Source organism: Hypomesus transpacificus, chromosome 13, assembly GCF_021917145.1.
Source record: "Hypomesus transpacificus isolate Combined female chromosome 13, fHypTra1, whole genome shotgun sequence".
In the NCBI taxonomy this organism is placed as follows: domain Eukaryota; kingdom Metazoa; phylum Chordata; class Actinopteri; order Osmeriformes; family Osmeridae; genus Hypomesus; species Hypomesus transpacificus.
The window spans coordinates 7,500,494-7,509,321 of NC_061072.1; the positions used below are offsets into that span (position 1 = coordinate 7,500,494).

The following is an 8,828-nucleotide window of genomic DNA, read 5'->3' on the forward strand; positions in this document are numbered from 1 at the left end:
AAAAAAATGTGACAGTTGGAGGTGGCTGTCGACAGTCACTGTGTCACATATGAAGCGAGGATGTCAGATGCAGTGCTGGTGTAAGCCATCTCCTTGCCATGTGAACAGGATCGTAGCTTTTTGATGATCTCATAGGGAGCAGTTCTGTTGTCTTAATGACGGTGAGCCTCACGCCGGATCAAAGCCACGGAAGGACAGGCGAAGGCGGCATGGGCTCTGTCTACGACACATCAAAGTTACACGGTCAGACAAGATCTTTGTTCTCAGAGATGACAGATCGACAACAGGGTTGGGCGAAGAAGCCAGCGCTCTCCAGGACCCACCGGAAACCAGGAAGAGACATCCCCAGAGCAGCAGGTGTTTCAGCCCAGAGAGGTTTTAACCCTCTCCTCTCACCTCACCCCTCACCCCTCACCTCTCCCCTCACCCCTCACCTCACCCCTCACCCCTCACCTCACCCCTCACCTCTCCCCTCACCTTTCCCTTCGGCTTTCCCTTTACTTGTAACGCAAGGCTTAGGCCTGCCGTCCTTCTACTCTCAAAAGAAGCAAACCCTCAGATGAACATATTTCTATTTGTGACTGGTTTTAGTGGTATTTTGTACAATTGGATCCATTTGTTGGGAATTATTCAAATGAGTTGCCTGGTAATGTATCAACGTGTAATCTAGACATGAGGCTATGATGTGGACTCTACTTACACATGCACGAAGGTTATCATTCAACCAAGGCATCTAAGCATTCAACTACGTTCTGAGATTATGACAAGACCTGTGCATGTTTATGAAGATGACAACCATTCGACAGAAGAACCTAAAACATCTGGAATGTTCTTGTACCTCTGTGCTTGACTGAGTCATGTACTGTACTGTACACATACTGACAGCACCCTGTAGAAGATGAAAGTAGAGTTAATGTTAGACTTCCACCTCTGAATCACCAGCTCATTAATATTCAGGAGAAGGGGATTTTAATATGATAAACGTTTTCCCAGCTCATCTTGTACAATACAATGTTTGAACATGCTAAAACCAACACAGAGAAAATAGTCATAACAAGTTATCTCTGTACAGTTTTGTTAGACTCAACACATGAGACAAATGTACAAAATGAATTTTTCATCATACCTCGAATCCCGGAAAGGTTTTTGAAATGTACTTTTGAGCCATTCAGTTATTTACATGAATTCCTTGACAGTGTATATTTAATATTTAGAAGAATTACATTTTGACTTACTCTAATTGAATGCCAGCGTTTCTACCTGTGTTACAGTGTGAATTCAGTATGTACGTTTCTATTGGGAAATGTCCATTTGTAGACTGCACGTATAGACTACGTTTCTGAAGGGTCAATGTTAGCAATTATTGGCACCGCTTGACAGATAATCTACAAACTGTCTTCAGTAAAGGTAATAGTTGGGGACAGTGTGTCGTGGGGCTGTTGCTTCTCATTAGCTGTTGTCCTGGAAGAAACTATCTCAGCTTCAGTGACATTGCCGTTCACAAGTTCCACCGTCACCGTGGGGGGTTTCAAATGCTGATCCTGGAAGTTTGACCGGGAGGGCAGTGGTGAAGGTCTAGGTGAGGGCCTGGGTGAAGGTCTGGGTGAGGGCCTGGGTGAAGGTCTAGGGGAGGGCCTGGGTGAAGGTCTGGGTGAATGTCGTGGGGTGTGTAGTGGAGTACCCCGCGGAGAAGGCTTTATCAGTTTCTTGCGGTCAAACTCCTCAGCGCTGACCTCCGGCACCAGGACCTTAGCAGTGTGGTGGAACATGGAGTAATCCACCTTGTAGTACTTCCTGTTGACCAGGAGCATGTCTTGGAACAGCTGGCCCCAGTAGATTTCTTCAGGCATGTAGGAGGTGCGGGTCTGATGCAGGATGCCAGAGGAGTCGTCCGTGTAAGTGAAGGACATGACCAGTTCAAAATCATCCTTTCGAAGGTCCTCCAGACCCATACTGTATAAAGGGCTTCCGGCCTCTATCCTGTGAAAGACAGTGGTGGGCGTGGTCAGAATGACTTCACTCTGATTGATCTTCAGGTCTTTATAGGTCATGTCGACCTTCCCTGTGGTGTGCATGGTGGTACGGATGATCTGAGCGCGGGCCGTCCCCTCTACCACGTGGTGCCTGCGGAAGTCTCCGATTCGCCAGCAGAGACACAGGAAGCCGTCCCGGAGGTTGATGACAGCGGTGTTGCTGAAACCCACCGTCTGGGCCCTCTTCCGGGCAGACGCCATCTTGGCGACGGCGATGCCGATGACGAAGGTGTCGATGAAGCAGCTGATGACATCTTGCACAGTGACAAGGATAATGGCCACCATGCAGTTCTCCGACATGCCTCTGAACCCGTAGCCAATGGTGGTCTGGGTCTCTAGAGAGAACAGGAAGGCGGCAGTGAAGCTGCGCACCTCATACACACAAGGGTCATTTGTGGGGTCTTTTATATCCCCATTGGCCAACGCTATGATCCAGTACAAGATGCCAAAGAAGAGCCAGGACAGGATGTAGGAGAGGGCGAAGGTGAGAAACATGACTCTCCATCGGATCTCCACCAAGGTGGTGAAGATGTCCGTCACGTAGAGAAGCCACTCCTCCGGGACGTGTCGGAAGAGGATGTGGCAGCTGCCGTCTTTGCGTACGTAGCGTCGTTTCTTGGGCTTGTATTCTGGTTCCGTGATCACGCTCAGGACCGCGTTGTCTGTGGGACTCACAGACGAATACTGTTTGCTCATCCTGCGAAGTCTGCATGGGGAGACATAAAAATAAATTGTGTTTGAGATTTAATTGTTTACTACTAAGCTAAACAATAGTTTCACAACACACGAGGAACCACTGGATGCGACCACATGGCAGCATTTGTGAATTAGGTTTGATACACAAACACACACACACACTCCCTTTCAATGTTTGCAGTCACTTCTCTCTCACCCGCCTGTTATGCAATAGGAAAAGAGGGGTCATGGGCGGGAATGGATGACTAAAGCAGTTTATTATGGGGAAAACACTGATGCTCTATTGACAGTCCTTATACCTTTGGAGGTTCATAGTTGCGTTCATAGTTGACCTGCCACTGCTACCCAAGAACGAGAACGGTCTCTGAAATGCTTTTTGTGTTTTGTTGTCATACATCAGCCACATGGCCCTCATTACAAATGCTTGCCCATTTTCCGCCTACTTTTCCTGTAGTTACTGTCTGCTTCCCATCAAAAGGAGGCCGCTGCTTTGTGGAGATACAAAGCCTATCTTCACCCCCAGTAGCATCGATAAGTGGATTTATTTTTATGTTGACGAGCTCTCAAAGGAAAAAGTGGCACCGTACTGTGTTCGTTTTTCCATGGTGGGATCATTTCGTTCACGTGTTCGATCATATTTTGACCCCTATTTGGTTATTCTGAAGTACTTTTCTTTCTCGGAACATCTATTTTAAGATATCAATCTGGGAATGTTTACCATCAACGATTCCCTTTTTTCCTGCCTCCGTGCACTGTGTCAATACAGTTTATCGTAACGAGACAGTTGCCTAGAGATTCAAAACTCGACGTAACAGACCAAGCTCGGCTCTGGTTTCTGCGGTGTGCTGGGGCACAGTACTTGGAAGTGCCATGGTTCTGTCATGATGCAGAGGGCCATTTCCCTGTGCTGTCTCCAAATGTCTCTCAGGCTTTGATCTGCCCATTTCCTGTCTGGCAAAGGTCACCTGAGGGCGGGATGAGGAGGAGGAGCCTATCTCACTGAGAGTTAGCGATGTTCTAGACCAGCAGCTCACAGCACAAGGTTGATGCGGTCCAAAGCAAAGGGCCCTGACCGGCAGTTAAGGAGACCTTTTATTCAGAGTGCAGTCAAGAGGGTTGTCTGGGGGCCAGCACAGGAAGAACCACAGGACTGAATTGGTCTCGGGTTAGAAGAGGAAAAACGAATGTGGAAACTGGAACGGTATCGCAGTGTGATCTCGGGCAGGGAAAGGATCCATCACAGCCAAACCACTGAGAGCATCCTCACAGAAGACATCCCACGCCCAAAGCAAATGGGTTTGAGTCTTCGCTGTCTGACAGAGTAAACTGGACCCTGGTCATAGAGTGCTTCCTCCTGGCTAGAAACTCCTCCTGCCTGTTGCCAGATTATGGAAGCTGATGAAATTCAAATGTGTTGAAAAAAAGCAGGACAGGATAGGACAAGTCAGACATGAAAAACCTTTTCAACATCATAAGGGAGTCAGGTGGCTGAGCGGGTAGAGCATCGGGCTAGTAATCTGAAGGTTGCCAGTTCGATTCCCGGCTGGTGCACATGATGTTGTGTCCTTGGGCAAGACACTTCACCCTACTTGCCTTGGGGAAAATGTCCCTGTACTTACTGTAAGTAGCTCTGGATAAGAGCCTCTGCTAAATGTAAAGTAAACATCGCCATTGTTGGTTGAGAGTGGACTGGACCCTTGTGATGGATATGAAGAAGTGTGGTTCGACCATAAACAGCCCCTGGTGACTCAGATGGTAGTGGGGGAGGGGGACGTGAGCTGTGATTGGCCACCACGTAGGTGAGACAGGCAGGAAATGAATAACGGAATGAATAACGGCAGAACAGAAGTAAAACTGAAAAGTTAACTGCAACAAGACTACATACACAAGAAGTGTGATTTAGAGGGTCATAACATATTACAGTTTTTTTCATTACAGTAGGATGTCATTGCTTTACATGTTTCTTGGAAAACAAGAGTACCTAACAGAGCGCACAGCCTTATAGCTCTATAATTATGTAGACTGTGTAATTATATTTTATCCTGCATGGCAATGTCAGGTTTAATATATTTAATTAAGACATACGTCTCCACTGACAATGAGCCTTTTAATCCAGCAACCCCTTCTATTCAGTTAAGAAGGCCAGACTATCTGGTAACTCTTCACTGCTCCCAGGCAACATAATACAGGGTAGTCTAATAAGGATAATTATATCTCGTCTCATGTGGCAGCGTTATCTCATAAGGGCTTCAAAGGCCCGCCCTGCCATGGAATGTTCTGTGGATAGGACGTTTGATACAATCCTATTCTGGATCACACTTACAATTTCACAATTAGTGAAATCCCTCTGTTAATCAAATCTGTTAAAACCAGTTAGATTGAGTAGGACTTTTGAAATATTTCTTTGGGCGTGACATCTGTCAAAGACACACCAAAGAAGGGATCTCACTGGGTCACTCTTTCATTCTTCATTAGCAAAGTGAAATATTGTTCAGTATGTATTTGAAGCATTACACTTTCTGTCAAAGCTACTGGTCTTTGTATGACAGTCTCATGACAGGGTATTTCCACTAAACAAAATCAACAAGGTCAGATATTAATGTCTACAAGAACGTTTCCAATGTCCAATTATATTTGTTTTCCTGTCAAGGCCAAATAAAGATATTGCATTCAAATTAAAATTAGATATCCAGTTGCTGCTGCTGATTGTTGGACCAGGACACAGTATGAGATGTGCTTAGGGTTGCCAACGCAGGGTTAGGGTTATCTGGTCATCGTGACACCTTAGCGTCTCTACAAAGAATGAACTGTTGTTATGGAATTCTGAACAAGGTCATTGTAAATCTATTGGATGTGTCAAGAAATCTGTACAGGAAAACTGTCTTAGCTTGTGTTGACTTGAATATGTGTGTTATCGTTTGTTAATCATATGTGTAGGCTACTTACAGTTAACATGGGCCAACATGGGCACTGTATAGAACTTTAGGTCTCCCAGACAGGACCATCTCTTGCATGGGTTTTAACTGGGGATTAGATGGCTGAGCGGTTAGGGAATCGGGCTATTAATCAGAAGGTTGCTGGTTCGATTCAGGCCGTGCCAAATGACTGGGCAAGGCACTTCACCTTACTTGCCACGGGGTGGACTGTCTCTGTACTTACTGTAAGTCGCTCTGGATAAGAGCATCTGCTAAATGACTAAATGTAAACTGTCACAGCTGGGAGAATAGGGCACACAGATACTGGACCGTTGTGGCTGTATTCCAGAAAGAAGTGAAAGTCAAACAATTTTGTTGATAAAAGTAACCCTGAAGATTCTCCCCTCGTAGGTAAAAACACACACTTTGCAAAACAGCATGGACAGTACGGCAGGTCTCTCTCCTCTCCCTGTGCCTAGAGTTTATTGTGCCTTGACGCAGGCTGTCCTGTGTACAAAACATCGCCTCACCACGAAACACCCTGTTTACCTACAACCTAGCCCTGCGGCTGGTCTCAGCAACACACACGGACGCAACACTGTCTCTCAGCCCTCCGTCCCCTGCTCAGCGCAGTTGCATGTCACCTTCTGTACTCTCACTGACTATAAAGGAGAAGAACTCTGGAAACAACGTGGGCAATCTGCATATTTCCTGTACCGCTTCGGGGTCTTACAACCCCATTACGTGCTCACTTAGTGGAAACAACATTCACGGTTCCATCCACTCAGGCTTCACTGGCAAAAAAGCACCAAGCTGGTGGACTGCCCTGACTACTGCCCTGGGCCCACTGTCACCCCTGATGACCTTCACGTTCTCCATGTTGCTCAGGAGTCCCTTTCTAGCAGGGTAATGGTTCAACACCACATCAAAGAGCCGGTTGTGCCAGAACACGGTCGTTTTGCCTAATCAGAGATTGCATAACGTGGTTGTCCATGGCACTTGCATCAAGATGTTGGCCTTTGTTTACCAAGGCTACATTGGTGATTACCTTAAAGCAGAATTTTATGTTTATCGTACATGCTAGTGTATTTTCTAACAGTAAGATGTAACCGAATTAAAGCTTCAACATGTGTTGCTTGTATGATTCTAGTTTAGTGTATTCCACATTTCACAGCAAGAATTTATCAAAGGTGACGCATGATTTACTTTCTCGGGATTACCGCCGCTGTGTAAGAAACATTTTGACCTTCAAGGGTGATCTACCCATGCAGCCTTACACGAGACTGTTTAAGAGATCTATAGAAACAGACAGTAAACTGTTACACAAAACAGTTTTCCCTGCTCTCTCTTTTACAATACCATCAAACAGTACACACACATACACCTGCGCACACACTTGTAAATGCTCACCCTCACTACAAACAAATGTGTTGTGTTGTTACCACGCTTGGGTAGATTCATCCTGAGGTAGTGGAAAGAGGAATACAATTAATATTCTAAATGAATAACTAACCTTCATTTAGAGAGTCTGGAATTTCTGTTCTGTGAAAGTAATTTTAAAATTCTTGAGATTTGGATGAAAGTTGAAAGTTTCAGTAGGTTATTACGACTGCCATTACCACCGGATCTAGTTGATCATTACTTAATCCACTTCCTTTATTGTTTTGCCAACCAGATCTGTTTCACATTCAGTCATAGTTCCCTCACTGTACCCCGTTTCCATAAGCCTTACGATTGAGTACTATTGAATACCCATGGCAACCTACAGGCCTAATTTGTTTCAACACCATTCAGGCTTTATCTTACTGTTACCAAACAACTTAGACTACACAGTGTTCTGTTATTTCACCTGATAATCTTCTGTTGTTGTTTTACAATCGTAATCCGCAAACCTTCCCTTGGTCCCATCACCTACAGTGCAGCATTGTGTTTAGACTTGACGCTTCACTTTGGAGCCCCGATGGCGGCCAAAGTTTCTCACCCTTATGTTGAGTACTTAGTTGTTATTCTAGACGACAACTTGCATTCACCATGGCTCCTTAGGGCCATGGTGTCTCTATCTCACTAAAGTAGCCCGCTGCATGGAAGCCACAACATTACACAGGAGTTTGTTGTTGTGAGGCGTTAAAAAGTAGGTTTTATGATTTGCAGAGGACAATTTTACATTTGACAAACAACACACCTACATTGCTACATAGCTACTGCATAGCTTTCCACTGTCAGGGGGAAAGGGCTTTGCCCCTCTTTCACGCGAAAGAAATAATCAAATGAAAGAGAAAAAAAAGAAAGAAAGGAAAGAAAAAGAAAGAAAGCAAACTAGCGTAGCTTCGTACCTTAACTGAGTGTGGCCGCAGCAGTGGTGAGGTGCTCGGGAGTTCAGCTGCTCCTCAGCTGTGTGGAAGCATCAACAACGGTTGTACCTGCAAGAATGAATTGACTCACCTGTAACAACACAAACTAAAGATTAACACCTCCCCCAGGGCTGTGTGTGTGTGTGTGTGTGTGCGTGTGTGTGTGCGTGTATGAGTGCGTCCATAACATTTTGCGTGTGTTTGTGTGTGTTAGTGTGTGTGCTTACGTGCATTTGTGTGTGTGGGCACACTTGTGTTTGTGTGGATGTATGTGTATGCGTGTCTGTGTGTGTGTTATCATGATGGTTGCTTTACCTGCTCCTGGAAGTATAAATCAGTGGTCTGTGGTCAGAGTAAACACATGCCCACTTCTTTGGCTCACTGACCCTATCCCAATCCCACATTACATGCTGTCTCTATACATTCATCCTTGTATTGAACCTACACATACCTCTAAACACTTCGTATTTACACTACAACACCAGCATTAAAATGTGACGTCATACAGAGTGTAGCTGGGTTTCAATGGCAGGTCGGTGATGGAATGAAATGGTGTGACAGGAAATGGGACAGTGCTCCGCTCAGGAGAGTCCAACCACAAATATAAGAAACTTTAGCTTCCCTTCCTCCGGACATGAAATCATCTTTGTGTGGATGTTCGAGAATTCCAACAATAGATGAAAATTAGAGCATGAGAGCTTTGTTACACACTGTACCCCATTGAAAGTTGTTTTCCCTCTGTGCCTTGACCCTTTAGAAACCTCATTATTTCCCATCCGACACTCCCTAGTGGACATCTCTCTGTGTGTCTTCATATCTAATAATGATAACAA

General features: G+C 45.3%; 1 protein-coding gene across 1 annotated transcript; it reads right to left on the reverse strand.

Moving 5' to 3' along the window:
• Positions 1 to 952: 952 nt before the first annotated feature.
• kcnj16 (potassium inwardly rectifying channel subfamily J member 16) lies at positions 953 to 8,325 on the reverse strand. Its single transcript, XM_047031735.1, has 3 exons — positions 8,311 to 8,325; positions 7,978 to 8,086; positions 953 to 2,739 (listed from the first exon to the last, which is right to left on the reverse strand). The coding sequence occupies exon 3, from the start codon at positions 2,727 to 2,729 to the stop codon at positions 1,386 to 1,388; it is 1,344 nt and encodes a 447-aa protein (XP_046887691.1). The 5' UTR covers positions 2,730 to 2,739; positions 7,978 to 8,086; positions 8,311 to 8,325; the 3' UTR covers positions 953 to 1,385.
• Positions 8,326 to 8,828: the final 503 nt, after the last annotated feature.

Bases quoted from the DNA above. Each gene is read 5' to 3' on its own strand.
- kcnj16 (XM_047031735.1), bottom strand. From the start codon at position 2,729: ATGAGCAAACAGTATTCGTCTGTGAGTCCCACAGACAACGCGGTCCTG.